The sequence below is a fragment of the Hypomesus transpacificus genome, chromosome 12 (assembly GCF_021917145.1).
Source record: "Hypomesus transpacificus isolate Combined female chromosome 12, fHypTra1, whole genome shotgun sequence".
Classification (NCBI taxonomy): Eukaryota; Metazoa; Chordata; class Actinopteri; order Osmeriformes; family Osmeridae; genus Hypomesus; species Hypomesus transpacificus.
Window position 1 is genome coordinate 10,927,503 of NC_061071.1, and position 20,810 is coordinate 10,948,312.

At 47.1% G+C, this 20,810-nt stretch overlaps 1 protein-coding gene across 2 annotated transcripts; it reads right to left on the bottom strand.

Annotated features, from left to right (window-relative positions):
• Nucleotides 1–1,060: 1,060 nt before the first annotated feature.
• pou3f3b (POU class 3 homeobox 3b) lies at nt 1,061–4,272 on the bottom strand. 2 transcript variants are annotated; one of them, XM_047031048.1, is made up of 2 exons: nt 2,353–4,272; nt 1,061–2,040 (listed from the first exon to the last, which is right to left on the bottom strand). In XM_047031048.1, the coding sequence occupies exons 1-2, from the start codon at nt 3,556–3,558 to the stop codon at nt 1,927–1,929; spliced, it is 1,320 nt and encodes a 439-aa protein (XP_046887004.1). In that variant the 5' UTR covers nt 3,559–4,272; the 3' UTR covers nt 1,061–1,926. The 2 variants fall into 2 exon arrangements, with proteins under 2 accessions (XP_046887004.1, XP_046887003.1); XM_047031047.1 differs by having other exon boundaries at nt 2,344–4,272.
• Between the last annotated feature and the right edge of the window lie 16,538 nt (nt 4,273–20,810).

Genomic DNA, 20,810 nt, shown 5'->3' on the forward strand with positions numbered 1-20,810 from the left:
AGGCAACTGCCGAGAGAAACGTCTTAAACTGAGAAAAACAAGTGAATTATATTCCATCCCTGTGCAGGCTAAACCTACCAAAAAGGAAAAACTAGAATTTCCATTGATTGTTTGTTTGCTAGTCTACGTGAACGTGAGCGGGTTATAATGTTATGCCATAGGCTAAGCCCATTGTCATTGAATGACAACTGCCTTAGACTGAGGCCTGGACACAGAACAGCCCATCTGAAAGAAACAAAACGACAAGCTATAGTTTGTTTCAAAAACTAATTTGACGTTAAATGTAATGATGTAGACAACTAAATGTAGCCTAACCCTATTACTTTTCTTAATTTTTAATGTTCGCCCTTTAAAGTCAGAGGAAAATATCTCACAACCAACACCCCTTAAAGACCTGGTGCACCATCATAAAGGCAGTAAATCTGCGTTTATAAATCCACTACTGTCCCACACGTGCAGCATGTCTATAGCCAAGGCTGCTGCTGAGTCTACCGCTGGAGAGCGAGGCTGGGAAACAGAACAATGCTGAGGCCATGTAAACAAACTTAAAGACGGTTCTGAGAAGTACTCACTACTTCCAGTTACTGATCCGCGATCAATAAGTAATGGTTTAACGGTTATGTTGGCGGTTTGGATGAGGAAATAAATTGGTGCTCAAAGCCGTTAATTTAGTCTAACTGCATATTTTAGAATAAAAACAACCCTGGGTATTTCATCAAATATCTTTTTCGATAATCTCAATAACGTTTTTGAAGGTTCAGAGGTTCACGTGCTTAAACTATATTTAGCCTACATTTCAAACTTCTTTGCTTAATTCACATTTTAATCATTTTCTACTGAGTTGTTCTTGTTCTACTATTCAGCTAATGTCCCACGTCGCCTGACAATAGGGGGCCCATAGCCGGGACAAAACAATCCGCCATTTCTCCTCTGTGTCCTCCCTCCCATTGCGAAAAAGGCGAATATAAGCTATAATTAAAACAGCCAAATATACAATAAAATATAAATCTCAAAACACAGGATAACTTAATTTCATTCTAAGAAATTTATTGTTCTCAATCAGCTCTTACGGAATCACTACTGAAATTAAATTACAATCAAATTATCACATCAAAATATACCCTTATTACCTAACAACTGTCAATGTCAGCTTATGTTGATTTGTGCTCCTTTAGAAACAATAATACAAAATTAAACAAAACATATAAGGTCAACAACGAAAACAGGAAAGAAAAACATCTTACACAAGTTCTGGGGAAAAATAAATTACCATTTGGAATCATTCATATGTATTCCGAATAAAATATTAAAACAAGTCATTTTGATGAAAAATATAAAGTAAATAACTCAGATCATTCTCTGATCTAATGAATCTATATTGCCGGCTTTACAGAGTCTTGTTTATTAAAACCTACCAAAGAATACTGCTTAGAAATGGCAGCATAATAGTAACATCCACAGCACTCACTCACACTTGGCCACAGATTTTCGCAGAGGAGAAATTCAAATAAGTGCAGCAGAAGATAGTCTTTTCAAATGTCTATGTTTAAAAAAAATCCATTCACGGTGTTAAGTCGCTTAAATAACAACCCATTTGAAGAAGATATGATCCTTCTGATCAGATGAGACCAGTCCTCTGTTTATCTTATCATTTAGTCGTGGAGGGCCTGAAAAAATCTCACTTCCTCTTTGTGTCAGAATCAAACCATGCAGTCCACCCCGCAAAAACATATGTTGGAAGCTTCGTGGATGCCACTCTTCTTCGTTGGTGCTGATGCAGTTTTTTCCTTTGTTATTGTTGAGTTTGACTTCCCATGTTTTAATATACAATTGCCTGATTCTTTTGTCTTTCGCAAATCAGATACAGGATAACGGGGGAATCTCTTTGTAAAAATATTAATACTTGCTTTGAATTTCTTGTTGGTGTTAATGCGCCAAAATTACCTGATGGAATGAACTTGTAGTTGTCACCCGCTGGTCGCTTGGTTCACTCAGTCCAGTTAAACTTGCATCTTTTAAGTAATCTACTAAAAAATGTCCCTGGAAGAAAGAACAGAAGGAGCCTTTTAGGTTAAAACATTTAGGGGCCTGGAAGAAGGTTAGCGGTGGTGGGGTGGAAAAGGGGGGCTGTTTGTTTTCTGGTGAAAATATAACACATTTGCAGGCTTATTTATATTCCCTCACAATCACAGTATCAAAAATGGTTTGACTATCTGGACGATAGTCTGTGTTTTTATCAGTTTATCAATTTCATATAAAATATTTTTAGTCTTGTGTGCTGCTCTATGTTTCACTGAACATTCTTTTGCAGTCCATGGAGGGGGGCGGTGTGTCTGCACTCACATTGCCGACCTGAGAGTACACATCCTCCGGCGTCTGGGGCACTCCGGGGGGGGTCATCCTTTTCTCTTTCTGCCTCCTATTGCAAAACCACACTCTAACCACTTCTTTCTCCAACTGCAAGTTGTCCGCTAGAGAGGTTATCTCTTGGGCCGAGGGTTTGGGGCATTTTAGAAAGTGGCTCTCTAAAGCTCCTTTTACGCTCACTTCAATGGACGTGCGCTTCTTCCGCTTTCTTCCCTGCGCGGCGATCTTGTCGATGCTCGTGGGGCTACCCGTGGTCGAGTCCGCCTCCTCCAGCCACTTGTTCAGCAGCGGCTTCAGCTTGCACATGTTCTTGAAGCTGAGCTGCAGAGCTTCAAACCTGCAGATGGTGGTCTGGGAGAAAACGTTTCCGTAGAGCGTGCCCAGAGCTAACCCCACGTCAGCTTGCGTGAAGCCCAGTTTGATCCGGCGCTGTTTGAACTGCTTGGCAAACTGCTCCAGGTCGTCCGAGGTCGGCGTGTCCTCGTCGGAGTGCGGGTCGTGGTTGTTTAGCCCCCCGTGGTGCTGCTGGTGATGCGCGTGCTGGTGGTGGTGGTGGTGGTGGTGGCTGCTGTGGTCGAGCTCAGGGGTGTCTCCCCTCACTAAGCCCGGGTGCACTAGGTTCTGGCTCCCCGGACTCAGCATCCCGTTCACCGTGAAGCCCCCGGGCTGGGAGTAGATGAGAGACTGCTGCTGCTGCCCCCCGGATAAGGAGTTGATATGAGACGCGGTGGAGCTCCCCCAAGCACCCGCGTGAGTCTGGTGGGGACCGAGGTGCTGAGGCCTGTGGTGCAACGCGGTGCCGGTGTGCAGATCGTCTCTACCGGAATTGTTTTTCACGTCCTGTTGCTGCGGGCTGCCGGTCATACCGACGGGACTCGACGACCACGGTGATCCGGCTTCGGCTGCAGCTACTGCGGCTGCAGCTGCGGCGGCAGCAGCGTGTGGCAGAGATGTCACCCACTGGTGAGCATGGCTGAGCATATGTCCTCCGTTGCTCGCTGCCATTGCACCCTGCATGAAGTCACTCTGTACCATTTTTACGGTGGGATCTCCCCGGTACCCCCCAGACACCGAGGTCACCGCAGTGCTGCCCGGCTGCATGCCACCGCCTCCGGAGTCTGAATGCACGATTGAGCCGGATGATAAAATGCTATTGCTGGGTAAATAGGGATTGGAAGCCGCGGTGGCCATTCCGTTAACCCTTATGAATATGTTTGTGGATTACCCCCCTCCCTTTTCAGTTACTTTTTTCAAGCAAGCAATTGTATCTCATGAATTATTCAAACTTTAAAAGTCTGGGTTGTTTTTTTTGGCAAATACCATTGACATAAGCGTCAAAAGTGAAAATATGCAAAAGGCTGGCCAAAATTAGTAAAATCCGTATATCTTGTATTTAAAGCATTCATGTAGGCCTATTTCTATTGGAAATTAATGTGCATCAGTGAATAAAAATCCAGGTTTTCAAGAGCCCTTTGACACCACGTGCAGGCGAGGAAGTTTGGTCGTCTCGCAAAATCTTAGAATTCAGATTCAAACTGAGAAAACATTTGCACGCAACAAACTTCTAGTGGTTGAAGAAATCGCGCAAATTCTCAACCAAAAAAATGAAGTCCGGTTTTATGTTCCTTTTGTAGAGAAGAAAACAGGCTGCATAGGCTCCTTAGTTCTTTTGTAATTTAGCCGCTAAGATTTGGTCTTTGCCGCTTTATTCTTTTCTTTCGCTGTGTCTTTTATGGTACTGTACAGCCTCTCTCTTTGTTCTGGTTTGATGTATATAAACCTGCCAAACCGCTAACTCCCGTTGAAGTACAATCCACTATTACAGTGCACGGCGATGGTTGCAAGCCTCTCCTCTCATTCGCTTGTTCGTTCTCTCCCTCTCTCTCTCCTCTCTTTCTCTTTCTGACAGTTCGAACAGTCCCTCCCTCAAAGCTCGAGGACACACGAATGTTTACCCTGTGCCAAGCGTGCGCACATCGTCCACGTCTCTTCCCCCAAATACGAGGAAGTCGAGCACGAGCCTCCCGCTGATTGGATACCCGGGGTGCGATTGACAGGTTTCGCCAGCATTGCTTCAGGCGCGTGAACCTCCTTCTAGCCGTTCCAATTGGCTGATTTTTAATTCAATCTAAACGTATAAAAGTACACAGATACAAGTCAAAAAGAAATTCAATAAGTGTCTCTCTATTTGTGGAGGGAATATATACATATATACATACGTGCATATATAAAACCATAAATTAGGGTTTGAAAATAGATCGATAGGTGCGTTAAACATGATATCGTTGGGCACACATACTTAACCTTATCCTCATAAAACTATGTAGGCCTTTCAGTGATAGTTAGAGGAAATAAGAATAGTGTTATTCGACTACACAGACTATATGTTTATGTGAATGGTTCCCTGCGCATTTCAGCAGGACCCGGCTCCAGTAGCCTGGTTATTGGGACCTTGTTCAGTGAGTGAGATCATTATCAGCGTGCTGCAAGGGCACTTCACGCTGTTACCGTCCCGCTGTAATTCAGTGGTGGTTCCTAGGCGCATGTCAGTTTTTTGTGGGCCTTTAGGGAATGCTTCTGATGCGGTATATGGACCACGACATTATGCAGTGTGTGACTGTTGTCTAAAACCCTACGATATTCAATAACCAGTAGCTTTAACAATGCTGTGCTGAGGTTGCTGAGGAACACACAAAGGTTTGGGGATGCTTCCAAGCGGAAACGTAGCGCAGGCAACCTCCGTGAACCACAGTGGAAGAGAAAGTGGCAACCAAAACAAGGGCAAATTGAGCAGTCCTTAGGGGATTTGCTAGGAAAGCGGCTGCCATTAAAACAGAATCCCACTAGCTAAAGATAGCCCCTAAAAATTCACCCCAATTCATGTCACTACATAACCTAGAAATGAATGGGGCCTTTGTTGGCGCGCCCCTCCGCGTTTGGGTTCATCCAGGGATGTTGATGTATGCCAAATATATATCGCGTTCATTGGTTGATACACAGTCTTGTGCATGTTGGTCTGAAGCACGGATGGTCTTCCAGTTCCACTCCCCGCTGAATGTCAATAAGACATTCTTACTGTTAATAATATGCACCAGCACGACCCTGCCTGTGTTCCAGGGGTTCAAGAAACAATGGTAACATTCAATCGTCTTAAACGTGGATACTGTGGGTTGTAAAGCCCACCAAGAAAGAGAGGATTTTATTGTGAGCAACGACAGCACACCGGGGCATGTACATGAGGCTCAGCCTCACCGCTGCCCCAGCTCCCTCATCCCCAGCATGTACATGAGGCTCAGCCTCACCGCTGCCCCAGCTCCCTCATCCCCAGCATGTACATGAGGCTCAGCCTCACCGCTGCCCCAGCTCCCTCATCCCCAGTAGATTTAATTTGGACTCGGCTCAAAACCGGGGAAGCCTCGTGGATTTGTTTACATTGAATAGGCAGGATAGAGCCGGTGCCACGGGGCTCTTTTCATTAATATACAGTGGAGGATTTCTGTCTAAATTACTACTATGCATTTTACACAGCACGCTTTTGCAGGGCGTCTCGTGCGGCCGCGAGAAACGTGACACCAGGCATCGCAAACAGAGTTCACTTCCACAAGATAGACAAATAGAGTAAAAAGTCATTTGAAAATGTTTATCCGATATCATGGTATATCGATAACCCTTGTCTCTGATATATGATGTGTTTATTATTTGTTTACTTCATAAGGTCCCCAAGTTCCTCCTCGGGAGGTTTTTGTTTTGTATGCAAAAAAAAAGAAAGGGGGAAAAATCCCCAAGTATAACAAGAGACGAACAGTTAGTGCTGATTTTCATTTGCATAAATTTTCATATATTTTAGTGAAAATAATAGCGGAGCCGACGAGTGCTCGTGCTCAGTTGAGGCAGTGGAAAGAAAATCTTAGGAAGCACCTATTCCTAGGATAGAAGATTGCCATGAAAAGGCTCTAAATATATATGTAAAGCTATTTTCGACTATTAGCCTATTGGATGTAAGGTAAGTCAACAATAATTTAGAATTTTCTATAACATATGCATCTGGAGGGAAATAGTTGCGCTTTACAGACTAACCTTACCGTTCTTAAAGGGTTTATTTAGATTTATGTATTTTAGTTATTTTCCTCTATATTTTTGCCTATTGGTTTGCTTCACACCGCTGACACACTACCTTAACATTTTCCATCTCGAACTCTTATAAAAACATATATGTTTTCTTTTCCTATTTCGAATCAAAAAATCAATAAATGCTTTGTGTTGGCTTTAGCTTGCAGCCTCGGTTTTATAAATAGTGAGCAGACGGTTAAGCTGTGCTGTGTTGTGGTGAATGTCCACTGGAGAAAGTGCAATCAATCAAATTTAAACAGCAGACCCCTCGGTTGAATTCTCTGGAGGACTCGCGTGGGCACAAGCGAATATCAAATCGTTTACATAAATCGATCTTATGTTGATGTGGCGAAGTTTGTTTAAAGTTAAGCAACATTGCCGACACAGCCCAGTTCTTAACAGTAATCACCGTCCTCATGAGCTCGTGGAACAGGGATAATGGGACGCTGTAGACGTATCATTTGTCACAAGCTATTTTGCTTCGACTGGAAATCATGGAGAGATTCCAATGACAGAGGGCCAGAGATAACAAATTAAACAACAGGCTATTATGTAGATGAAAAGATGGAGACAATAAGGTTTTCTTAATCCACATGCTATATCTTAAAACACTTTCTTTGAAAAATAAATATATAGGCCTATATAGTTTTGAAAGCACAGGTAAGTAGCTTGTCCTACTACCACTTCCCATGAAATAACACGCAATGATTATTTAAACACATTCAAAAGTTTAATCACGCATTTTAATACTTTGCAGCGTTTTTTCTCACGGGTTAACTTTGCTTTCCCTCGCTGTTAAAGATGCCTTCTCGCGCGGCCCCGCGTGGACCGTTTGTTTCATTGATGGGGAGGCATTTCTGAACCCCGCGTTTCAGTTGTCATGGTGAGCTGAATAAAGGGGGAACAGTGGTCGCATTAAGCTGTATGTTTGTGCGCTGGAGTCGAGATGAAAGAAACCCAACGTTAGTCGTTGAAGCCAAGACCATCTAAGCTACAGCCTTACAACACAGAACGCAGCCTGTAGATGCAGGTCTCCTACGGCTCCCTGATAGACTCATCTTCCCTCTCCCCCCCCCCCCCCCCCTTCCAGAACGAACACAGGCGTATCTTAAGGCGACGGGTGCTTTAGATTGGGGAAATAATATTGAGGTATTTGTTGTTTGACTCTAGGTTAGATAAATAATTTGCACCAGCAGGTGTCGCGCTTCCTCGTGGGGGCCTGGCGGGTGAGCAGCATGATGGATGCATAATTGTTTTTATATTGACTGCCATATGAAATTTCAAAGGGAGCAGAACTGGAGATGGGGGAGTTGACACCTCGGCTACTGAATCATCAGTTACATGTGTCTGACTAATGAAAACGTAGGTTAGATACCAGCCATTCAATGGCTGCGGTTATGTCTAATACACACAAACCCACTTGAATCAGTAGGATGTCTTCTGGTCATAATGACGAACCTTCCATTGATATTTCCAACGTTTGGATGCGTCTACACCACAAGAACCTCAACGAGCTGAAAGTACGATTGTACACTAGAACTATGTTCAGTTCTGAAAGAACAATTTAAGGTTCCACACCGAGAACAAGTCCGTATAGAACCCTGGCGGCCTTGACGCAAGCGGCAGACCTAAAGGTTAAATCTGCCCTTCTGTTTTCCGAGGTAAAACATAACACCCATCTGGTCCTCTGGAGACAACGTAAAATATTTAATACAAATATTTTGCAACCCAATGTAGGTATAATGAGATGCAGAATATCCGTGTATTAGCTCGTGCTCACATCGTTAACTACGAAAAAGTCCGGTAAACTTAGCCTGACTCAAACCCCTTTCATGAACGAACTAGCAAACATAAACAACTTGTGGAAATGACTTTGACGTTTCCAGATTAGGTGAGTGGATTACAGTCATCTAGGTAACAAATTAGCACCAGTGTTGATGGCCTAGTCGTAACTCCGGTGTTAACCTTCACAGGGTTTATACCGATGAGTGAGAGGTTGAATCGACTGTTGTCAGCCTGACCGGTCCTTCACAGCATGTCAACTGAAGAAGGCTACATGGCTCACCGGCACCAGCATCAAAAGATTTCGGACAATTGTATCATCTTCAAATTAGAGTAAACATTTTATTCATAAAATTAATTAAATAAAAGCTTACATTAAAATGTTTTCTTTAGTTTTAGTACGTCTGCATTTTTTATTCTAAAAACTTGAATATTGCAACAATTCTACAAAGGTTATTCGTTATATCGCTGGTGCATAAATCGTCCGTGGCCATGTCTTGCATAGGCTGCTTGATCATGCATTCAGGCAACGCAGCATAATACAGGCTATGATAATCTACCACAACGAATTTTTTATGTCATCATTTGAGAGAAACATTTTACCTTCCTGTTAATGAAGCACTAGATGCTGCTCCAAGAGCGCCGTTCATACCAATATTCTGTCCAATTAGACTCCCACAACGCTTGTTATGAGTTTATAACGCTGACTCAAACGATAAAAAACAGCAACAAAAAATCAGACGATCTACTAATACACTCTATTACAATTTCAATTTAATTGATTCAATGGTCTTTTTAATTATAGGCTACTTTAAGTATTCTTAATTTATTTTCTTCACACGGCCTACTGCTAATCTGAACAACCGTTAATAACATACGTTGAGTGTGTTTCACGTCGAGCTGAGCGTTGATTTAAAGCAGAATCCAACTTGGAATAGTCTACATTAACGATAATGTATCCAGTTAATTAAATGGCCCGTATTGAATATCAGCCGGCATGATAAATATCCTCAATTTCCCACACGTTGGGCTATATAAAATGCCATATTAAACCCATGCAAACTAGACATGGATCTATGTTCATATTCAAAACGCCATATAATTATCTAGTGACAGTTTTCCTGTCTTTGTGCCGTTCATATGCAAGGCGCGTGCTCCCTTAACCGATATCACCAGAAGCACGAGATTTCCGTTCTGGGAAGATGGAATGCGTTCATCTCTGTCTCGCTAACTTCGATCACACATAAATACGTTCGCTAAACTCTTATTGACTGCGTATCATGTATTGGAAATCAATGTAAATGTTATTATTAGCTTAAAATAGATGTATAGTGCACCAGAAAAACAGAAGATGTTTGCGGACTGTGAGGTAATGACTCCAGCGCTGCGGGAGGGATTAGTTAGAGAGCGCATGACCCAGTAATGTGTGTGTGATTCTGTAGGAAAGGGACAGAGGACTGATTGGACTATTGATCATGAATACAGGATAAAGTGTTTCAACTCCACTGAAACATGTTTTCGGAATAAGCGAATAGTGGCAACCTTGTCCAGAAGTGTCCCAGCAGCCAGCCAGCCAGCCAGCCAGCCAGCCAGCCAGCCAGGCAGCCAGCCCCACAGTGGGTGTAACAAGCTGGGGCTAGAGGAGCAGCAGGAGTGATGAGGCCTGTTCTGTTCTTCTGTATATCTAAACACACACTGGGGGTGTGGGGCCTCCCCCTAGTGTGTGTGACAAAGCTGCCGTATGTGTGTGTGAGAGAGAAAGTGCAATTTACAGTGTGTGTGTGTGTGTGTGTGTGTGTGTGTCTGAATGAGTGACAGTAGTCTAGATTGGGCCAGATAGGGTGAAGTGTGTTGCTCTTCGACTCAGAGGAAAGGACAGTGGAGGAGGAGAAGAGAGGAGGAGAGAGGATAAAGAGGAGAGCAGGAGAGAGGATAAAGAGGAGGAGGAGAGAGGATAAAGAGGAGGAGGAGAGAGGATAAAGAGGAGGAGGAGAGAGGATAAAGAGGAGAGGAGGAGAGAGGATAAAGAGGAGGAGGAGAGAGGATAAAGAGGAGGAGGAGAGAGGATAAAGAGGAGAGGAGGAGAGAGGATAAAGAGGAGGAGGAGAGAGGATAAAGAGGAGGAGGAGAGAGGATAAAGAGGAGAGCAGGAGAGAGGATAAAGAGGAGGAGGAGAGAGGATAAAGAGGAGAGCAGGAGAGAGGATAAAGAGGAGGAGGAGAGAGGACTGACGGACTCAGGGATGAAAAGAGCAGCCCGTAGCTCCCTGATCTATCCAACCTGCCTGGATCTCCCTTCCCTCCATCCCTCTCTCACCATTCTCTTTCTATCTCCCTCTCTCTTCCTCTCTCTTCCTCTCTCTATTCTCTCCCTCTCCCTTTTTCTTTCCCCCCTTCTCATGACCTCTTTGTCTTCCTCTCCCTCCACCACCTTGTGCTAGCACACCATCACCTATAAGGATAATCCACTGCTGGTGTCTGAACTGTAGTCATCACTAGGATGACATCATGGACGAAATAAGCATACAAAACGTGCATGTTTTTGTGAGTTTTACTAGATGGTACTATGCATGCTAATCAAGACTGATATCCTGTTATTAACAGCAGTAATGAACAGATAAATCACTTAATACCAGCAGAACTGAAACCTATCAGGTAAAATGGGAGAGATCTCCGCTGTGTGAATTGTTGCCACTCAGAGGATTGTCATAGTCCATGTTTTTATTTGCGGACCGTCGTAGCTCCCTCAGGACCCTCGCTAGTCGCCCCTCCCAGGATTACAGTCATCAAACTATTTATTTCCCCGGGGAAACCTGGCACAAATCACTCCAAATCCCAATCAGATTGGATAACGGCGGCTCTACTCCTGGAGTAACCCTGCTCTGATTTCTGCTCATTAAGACAACTTAATGGATCTCTTTCTGGATCCCTTTATGGAGGAATGAAACTAGAGGCCCTGGACATGTCGGGGGTCGTGTTCGAGGGCTGCAGGCCAGCGCTGGGCCTCTGGGCTGAGCAGCAGGAGGTCTGTGCTCCGTCCAGGACCGTCCACATGCACGTCCCCTTTGACGAATCAAGTGCACCCCAGTCCTCACTTCAGGACCAAGCAGCGCAAAAACAAACAAAAACCTCTCCTCATCTGCTCGCAGCGCTCCTGATAATTACCTGTGATTCAGGATACAGACTGGTGGACTAATACAGGCAAGTTATTTCCTGTGAAGCTGGGTACTGCGGCAGTAAAGGCCTGACTAGTTTGAGGTCTGGGACAGTAACACAGTAACTTGAGGCTGGGGCTAGGGCTTGGGCTGGGCCTCGTGGTGCTGGGGCTGGGCCTCGTGGTGCTGGGGCTGGGCCTCGTGGTGCAGTGGCTGGGCCTCGTGGTGCTGGGCTTTGTGGTGCTGGGGCTGGGCCTTGTGGTGCTGGGGCTGGGCGCTTCGTGGTGCTGGGGCTGGGCTTCGTGGTGCTGGGCTTCGTGGTGCTGGGGCTGGGCCTCGTGGTGCTGGGGCTGGGCCTCGTGGTGCTGGGCCTTGTGGTGCTGGGGCTGGGCCTCGTGACGCTGGGGCTGGGCCTCGTGGTGCTGGGCTTCGTGGTGCTGGGGCTGGGCCTCGTGGTGCTGGGGCTGGGCCTTGTGGTGCTGGGGTTGGGCCTCGTGGTGTTGGGGCTGGGCCTCGTGGTGCTGGGCTTCGTGGTGCTGGGGCTGGGCCTTGTGGTGCTGGGGCTGGGCCTCGTGACGCTGGGGCTGGGCCTCGTGGTGCTGGGGCTCGTCTCCTGTGTGTTTATGTGTCTGCTGGAGCCTAGCGACCAGCGTCCGTCCAATCACACATACATGATGGCCCCGTTGTCTTGTCAGGAGAGGCCATCGCACCCAGCCAGCCTCTCCCGCACCCAGCCTCTCTCCCCCTAGCCTCTTTCTCATCCAGCCCCCCTACCCTTCTCTCTCCACACCGCCCTTCTGTGTGCGCTGGGAGACAGGGAGGGTAGGAGGGGGGGGGGGGGGGAGTTGAGTTTGATGTTTAAGGCACACAGAGAAAGGCTCCAGCCCAAGCCCTAGCCTCAGTAACCAGCCCCAGCCCCAGCCTCAGTAACCAGCCTCAGTAACCAGCCCTAGCCTCAGTAACCAGCCCCAGCCTCAGTAACCAGCCCCAGCCTCAGTAACCAGCCCCAGCCTCAGTAACCAGCCTCAGTAACCAGTCCCAGCCTCAGTAACCAGCCCCAGCCTCAGTAACCAGCCCCATCCTCAGTAACCAGCCCTAGCCTCAGTAACCAGCCTCAGCCTCAGTAACCAGCCCCAGCCTCAGTAACCAGCCCCAGCCTCAGTAACCAGCCCCAGCCTCAGTAACCAGCCTCAGTAACCAGCCCCAGCCTCAGTAACCAGCCTCAGTAACCAGCCCCAGCCAGAGTAACTAGCCCCAGCCTCAGTAACCAGCCCCAGCCTCAGTAACCAGCCCCAGCCTCAGTAACCAGCCCCAGCCTCAGGAACCAGCCCTAGCCTCAGTAACCAGCCCCAGCCTCAGGAACCAGCCTCAGTAACCAGCCCCAGCCTCAGGAACCAGCCCCAGCCCTAGCCTTAGTAACCAGCCCCAGCCTCAGTAACCAGCCCCAGCCTCAGTAACCAGCCCCAGCCTCAGGAACCAGCCCTAGCCTCAGTAACCAGCCCCAGCCTCAGGAACCAGCCTCAGTAACCAGCCCCAGCCTCAGGAACCAGCCCCAGCCCTAGCCTCAGTAACCAGCCCCAGCCTCAGTAACCAGCCCCAGCCTCAGTAACTAGCCCCAGCAAAGTGTTGGGCTGTTCATAGGACTGTGTGTGATATGTGCTGCTGGTGTGTGTGGCCATGTTATGTTATGGACGTCTTGACTCATGTGGGCATGCTGCACTCTCCCAGCTCTCTGCATTCATGTGAGCCAGGATCACCTGTTAGGAGACGGCTTTACATGCCTCCTCTGCCCTGCCTTCTCACTCCATCCAGCCTACACACACACACACAAACAAGCACACACACACACATTCACACACAAGCACGCACACACTAACATAAACAGGCACACACTCATATATATATTACACACACATACATATGACCACAAACATGCACACATACATACATACTCCTCACCCCTACTTGTGAATAAAATGTGTGTACGGTTGTGTGTATGGTTGTGTGTATGGTTGTGTGTGTGTATGGTTGTGTGTGTGCAGCGGGCAAGGTACCCCCTAGTGTGGTCATGTGTGAATGCTCAGTCACGTCCAGAGAAGTTAACATGCAGCAGAGCTCCTGTGGTCCATCACATAGAGGAGACAGACACTGTTTCATCACTACACACGTCCCTTCATGTCAGCCTGCCAGCTTTGTCTCTCTGTCTATCACACTGTGTGTGTCTCTCTCTCCCTCTCTCTCCATCCCTCCTCTCCCTATCCCTCCATCCCTCTCTCTCCATCCCTCTCTCTCCATCCCCCCCACCCCCCCCCCCCCTCTCTCTCTCTCTCTCTCTCTCTCTCTCTCTCTCTCTCTCTCTCTCTCTCTCTCCTGCAGTCCCTAGTGTATAGTGTCGGTCTCTCCTGTAGTCTTTAGTGTGTAGTGTCAGTCTCTCCTGCAGTCCCTAGTGTATAGTGTCGGTCTCTCCTGTAGTCTTTAGTGTGTAGTGTCAGTCTCTCCTGCAGTCTCTAGTGTATAGTGGGCTGTGAGCAGATAGTGACCAGCACCATTACTCAAATAAATACGTAATGTAACATATTTAAATGTTGCTCCAAATTGTGAAACGTCTCAGAGCTGAGATCTGTGGTTGGTCTTCCGAGAGGCCAGAAGCTTTTCAACATGCTGCCCTCAGTAGCAGTTAATGTGTAAACACCCTGGTTCCCAGATCTAGCTGGAGTTCCAGGTACTGGGACCATGCAGAAGCCTCCTGCCTGGAGCCCTGGGCAGCACCTGGACGGGGCTAACCTCCACACTGTTACTCTGGTTTGTCTGGCCGCCTGGAGGGTGTGGTGTGTGTGTGTACACATAGTGTAGTGTGTTAGTTTGTGTATGTGTATATTTGTGAGTGTGTGTATACGTGTGTGTGTGTGTGTGTATACTTGGGTGTGTGTGTTTGGGCTCCTGAGTAGCAGAGTGGACGGTCTCCTCTAGATCTCTGCTGGGCGGTCACGCTCCAGGCTGTTTTCTTTGAGAGAATTTAAAAATATGCAAATGCTATTGTTAAAGCTCCACCCCCTGCCTCTCCACAGCCCACTCAGGTTCCTGGTGAGGCAGTGTGTGTGTTAGGGTGTGTGAAGGTGTGTGTGTGTGTGTGCGCTCAGGTTCCTGGTGAGGCAGTGTGCGTGTTAGGGTGTGTGAAGGTGTGTGTGTGTGTGTGTGTGTGCGCTCAGGTTCCTGGTGAGGCAGTGTGTGTGTTAGGGTGTGTGAAGGTGTGTGTGTGTGTGTGCGCTCAGGTTCCTGGTGAGGTAGTGTGTGTGTGAGGGAGAGCTGAGCAGGCAGGCAGTGTGGATGAACAGGCAGAGCAGGCAGAGCAGGCAGAGCAGAGCAGAGCAGAGCAGAGCAGGCAGAGCAGGCAGAGCAGAGCAGGCAGAGCAGGCAGAGCAGGCAGAGCAGAGCAGGCAGAGCAGGCAGAGCAGAGCAGGCAGAGCAGACAGAGCAGGCAGAGCAGGCAGAGCAGGCAGAGCAGAGCAGGCAGAGCAGGCAGAGCAGACAGAGCAGGCAGAGCAGGCAGAGCAGAGCAGGCAGAGCAGGCAGAGCAGAGCAGGCAGAGCAGAGCAGGCAGAGCAGAGCAGGCAGAGCAGAGCAGGCAGAGCAGGCAGATGGAAGACTGTCTGGTTTTATCATCGTCACACTCCCATCCCATCTGCAGAAGTGAGTGTGTGAGAGGGAGAGAAAGAAAAAGAAAGAGAAATAAAGAGAGAGAGGGAGAAAGATGGATAGGAAGAGAGAGAGGGAGAGAGATATGGAGGGAGAGAGGGAGGGACAGAACATTTGTAAATCCCTCACAGTCCCAGCTAGTCTTTTTAAAGTGATCATGAAGACGGTTCAGATCAAAGGATTTGACAATACTGAGTACCCGTCAAATATGAGCTATATCCCTTCGTACACACCATCCCTTCATCCACGTGTACACACCATCCCTTCATCCACGTGTACACACCATCCCTTCATCCACGTGTACACACCATCACCAGTCCATACAGCTGCTTTGCAAATGTGACACTTCAGATAAACAGATCAGCAGGGGACCATATCCCACCAACTAGTTGAGAAATCCTCATTTTATGAAACACTCCTTCCACAAAACACTCCTTTCACGAAACACTCCTTTCACGAAACACTCCTTTCACGAAACACTCCTTCCAAAAAAACCACTCCTTTCATGAAAGACTCCTTTTACGAAACACTCCTTTCACGAAACACTACTTCCACAAAACACTCCTTCCACAAAACACTCCTTTCATGAAATCCTAGACAGCTAAACTCAGGGAAATGATTATAAATCTTTCATCCATGTATGATGTTTTAAATGATGATTTCTGAATATTAGTGATAGAAGATTTGATGACAAGCGTTTATGGCTTTGATCACGTTTTCTGTGTGTCGTGTCTCTCAGCTACAGGAAGCTGTAATCCTGATCACCTGACCAGCTGACCACCTCAACATCTTGCTGGTTCACAAACTCTTAAAGTTCTGAGGCGCTCACTTCCACGGTGTCTCAGGGTCTCCTGGAGGATATTCCACCACACTTATCCACGCTCATGGAATTATGCTAATATGGGTTCTAGTCATGGTAATGGTATGTATAGCAGCCCTATTGTAAATGTCTCTGTAATTCTGTTTCTAACACTACAGTTATTTGTATAAACTTTCAGTAATTAAAACAATACTCCTGCTACTGTGTATGCTTGTATGCGTGTTAGGCTAATAAGTATTATTATTAGCAAGATCAGCAGTTGTCACCAGTGTAAAACCTTGTACACTGTGAATGAATAAATTCAGAGAAACCAGATTCTGTTCTGTGTGTGTTTTTGTATGTGTGTGTGTGAGAGAGAGAGAGAGGATCAGAGGGAGAGAGAGACTAACCAGTTGTTATTCAGTACGACAGAGAAACACAAGAATATTCACACTGACTACCTCTCTCCTTCTCTCCCTCTCTCTCTCTCCTCTCCTCTATCCACTTATATATGTCCGCTGTATCAATGTGATTGCTGAGGAGGTCAGGTGGCTATTGATTGGCTGGTCATTAGAGAGAAAGGCAGAGTATCATTGATGTGGAGACACCATTAACATCTGACTCTTTGACATCAGCAGTCAGCTACTAGAAGCATCGGCTAGCATTAGCATCTAGCAGTATCAGCAGGCACTATCAGCTAGCAGCTAGTCGCATTGGCTAGCAGCAAGGTAAAATATGTATCATTTTTGGTTTCGGATGGTTGAAACCAAACCCACAAGAAAAAAAGTTCCCATTTTTTTTCTTCTTCAGAACTTCAGTCAGTTCTTCAACTTTTATCAGTCTTTTTAAACAGGAGTATCTTACTTCGACTTGAGTGAAGGATGTTTGTACTTTTGCCATCTCTGTAGTTCACCCAGAAAATATAGTTAACCCTAGTATATAGTTCAGTCCAGTAGTTATTGCCAGTTTAGTTTAGAATATACAGTATAGTTACCCACTTACCCTATATAGTTAAGATATATAACTATATACAGAAAATATATTTACCCCCAGTGTATATAATTAACCCCAATGCATAGCCAGTATATAGCTAACCTTGGGGTTGAGACAGGGTCTGCTAGCAGGATGCTAGCAGGGTGCTAGCAGGGCTAGGTGCTAGCAGGGTGATAGCAGGGCTAGGTTCTAACAAGGTGCTGGTAGGGCTGGGTGTTAGCAGGGCTAGGTGCTTGCAAGGTGCTGGTAGGGCTAGGCGCTAACAAGGTGCTTGCAGGGCTAGGCGCTAACAAGGTGCTTGCAAAGCTAGGCGCTAACAAGGTGCTTGCAGGGCTAGGCGCTAACAGGGGTAGGTGTTAGCAGCTCAGCAAGGCTTCTTAACAGAGTGGTTTACAGGACACACTAAGCAGTGTGTTTCTAATATTTCTACGTTTGGCAGATGTCTCTATACAGAACAGCTGGCAGGTATACAAGCCAATAAAACAGGATTGGTTCAGATCGCACCCCAGGCCTGCTGTGTTTTTGTGTGTGTGGGTGTGTGTGTGTGTGCGGGTGTGTGTGGGTGTGGGTGTGGGTGTGATCAGAAAGTGAATGAGGCGTTTCACTGGCTACAGTCTTTCATTCTCTGTCACTCACTTTTTCTTTCTGTCTTTCCTCTCTCTCTCCCCCCCATCCCTTCCTCACTCCCTCCCTTCCCTACCTCTCTCCCCCCATCCCTTCCTCACTCCCTCCCTTCCCTACCTCACTCCCTCCCTTCCCTACCTCTCTCCCTCCCTCCCCTACCTCTCTCCCTCCCTCCCTTCCCTTCCTCACTCCCTCCCTTCCCTTCCTCACTCCCTCCCTTCCCTTCCTCACTCCCTCCCATCCTTTCCTCACTCCCTCCCTTCCCTACCTCCATGTCATTCTCCCTGCTCTCTTCTCTCTCGCCCCCCTCTCTGCTCTTCTGTTTCTAGAAGGGGAAGCCCTGGCTGTAGAAATACTTAGATTGTGAGTTGCTTTCCTCCCTCCCTCCCTCCCTCCCTCCCTCCCTCCCTCCCTCCCCCTCCCTCCCTCCCTCCCTCCCTCCCTCCCTCCCTCCCTCCCTCCCTCCCTCCTTCTCTCTCTCTACTCCCAGTTCCAGGCAGGCAGACTGCATGCTGGGTCGAGGCTTTGATGTTAGCAGGTACCCCCCCTCCCACCCACCCACCCCTAGCGGCGTGCAGACCAGAGTCCTCCACACAGCACAGGTGGTACTGCTCACTGTAATTTAGCTCAAACCTCAACTTGAAATAGTAGGGCCTGTCACAGGCAATCTGCTCTGGAGAGAGAGACTACTGCTCCTACCAGGGAAAGGGGGAGAGAGAGACTACTGCTCCTACCAGGGAGAGAGAGAGAGAGAGAGAGAGGAAGGGGAAAATAGGGGGGGAGAAAGAGGGGGGGGGGGTCTACATCAGTACATGTTCTTCCTGATCAGTAGAACAAGTCCTACCTTACCTCAATAATAACCTTCCTACCCTCATTCACTGTTACCTGTCCTCATACACTGTTACCTGTCCTCATTCACTGTTACCTGTCCTCATACACTGTTACCTGTCCTCATTCACTGTTACCTGTCCTCATTCACTGTTACCTGTCCTCATTCACTGTTACCTGTCCTCATTCACTGTTACCTGTCCTCATTCACCTGTCCTCATTCACTGTTACCTGTCCTCATACACTGTTACCTGTCCTCATTCACTGTTACCTGTCCTCATTCACTGTTACCTGTCCTCATTCACTGTTACCTGTCCTCATTCACTGTTACCTGTCCTCATTCACCTGTCCTCATTCACTGTTACCTGTCCTCATTCACTGTTACCTGTCCTCATTCACCTGTCCTCATACACTGTTACCTGTCCTCATTCACTGTTACCTGTCCTCATTCACTGTTACCTGTCCTCATTCACCTGTCCTCATTCACTGTTACCTGCCCTCATACACTGTTACCTGTCCTCATACACTGTTACCTGTCCTCATTCACTGTTACCTGTCCTCATTCACTGTTACCTGTCCTCATTCACTGTTACCTGTCCTCATTCACTGTTACCTGTCCTCATTCACCTGTCCTCATTCACTGTTACCTGTCCTCATTCACTGTTACCTGTCCTCATACACTGTTACCTGTCCTCATACACTGTTACCTGTCCTCATTCACTGTTACCTGTCCTCATTCACTGTTACCTGTCCTCATTCACTGTTACCTGTCCTCATTCACTGTTACCTGTCCTCATTCACCTGTCCTCATTCACTGTTACCTGTCCTCATTCACTGTTACCTGTCCTCATTCACCTGTCCTCATACACTGTTACCTGTCCTCATTCACTGTTACCTGTCCTCATTCACTGTTACCTGTCCTCATTCACCTGTCCTCATTCACTGTTACCTGTCCTCATTCACTGTTACCTGTCCTCATTCACCTGTCCTCATACACTGTTACCTGTCCTCATTCACTGTTACCTGTCCTCATTCACTGTTACCTGTCCTCATTCACTGTTACCTGTCCTCATTCACTGTTACCTGTCCTCATACACTGTTACCTGTCCTCATACACTGTTACCTGTCCTCATTCACTGTTACCTGTCCTCATTCACTGTTACCTGTCCTCATTCACTGTTACCTGTCCTCATTCACTGTTACCTGTCCTCATTCACTGTTACCTGTCCTCATTCACTGTTACCTGTCCTCATACACTGTTACCTGTCCTCATACACTGTTACCTGTCCTCATTCACTGTTACCTGTCCTCATTCACTGTTACCTGTCCTCATTCACTGTTACCTGTCCTCATTCACTGTTACCTGTGTCGAGCTTCGTTCAGGCTTACAGGGACAGAAAAGGTACTAGATATCAAAGGAATGAGACAAGAAGGAGTGAGACAGGCAGAAGGGAGACAGGTAGGAGTGAGACAGGCAGGAGTAAGACAGGTAGGAGTGAGACAGGCAGGAGTAAGACAGGAAGGAGTGAGACAGGCAGGAGTAAGACAGGTAGGAGTAAGACAGGCAGTAGTAAGACAGGTAGGAGTGAGACAGGCAGGAGTAAGACAGGAAGGAGTGAGACAGGCAGAAGGGAGACAGGTAGGAGTGAGACAGGCAGGAGTAAGACAGGAAGGATTGAAAAGACAAGTGTTAAAAAGTGAAATCTAGACATCCACTCTCGGAATCTAACAGCCTCTCAGCCCCTCATCCTGAGCAGGAGGGACCTCCCTGGAGACCCCCACGACGACACGAACGGTTATAGATTCTGACAAATAACCGCGTTAGAGCTGGTATCTGTGTCTGTGGTCTCTGCTGCTAATGGCTTTCTGAGTGGTGTTTAATGGAGACTCACCTGTGGAGGAGCAGAAGAGCTCTCTCTCAGGTGAAACTACTCACTGACTTCATTCATCCCCCAAAGAACACACACACACACGTGCTCATACACACACACATTACATTTCATTTAGAAATTGTGTTAAGTGCAGAGGATTAGTTCCGAGGCGCTTTGCTTGGTAATAGTCCTCTGAACATCTCTCCCCAGGAGTGTGTGTGGGGGTGTCCTCAGGGTCTCTTGGTATTTGCTGCAGAGCCAGGGCTCCCAACAGAGTATCTTATACCACACACACACACACACACACACACACACACACACACACACAGGCACACACACACACACACACAGGCACACACACAGGCACACACACAGCGACAGACAGAAAACATAAGATTAGGATGAACGCAAAGACTCAGTGTTTTCTTGGATGGTGTTTGTTTAAAGTTGTTGTTTTAGCCTGCAGCTCCATGGACTTGGAGGAGACGAGGAGTTCTGCTTCTCAAAAAGGAAAACGCCTTCTGCTCACTCTGAATGCTAATGTGTTAACTTCTTCTCCAGCACACAGTCCTACAGTCTCATGTTC

Excerpts from the sequence above, each read along its gene's own strand:
- pou3f3b (XM_047031047.1), bottom strand. The coding sequence starts at position 3,558 with ATGGCCACCGCGGCTTCCAATCCCTATTTACCCAGCAATAGCATTTTA. Across the intron at positions 2,041-2,343 it reads TGTACTCTCAGGTCGGCAAT|GGACATTTTTTAGTAGATTA; the intron begins GTGAGTGCAGAC and ends TCTTTCTTCCAG.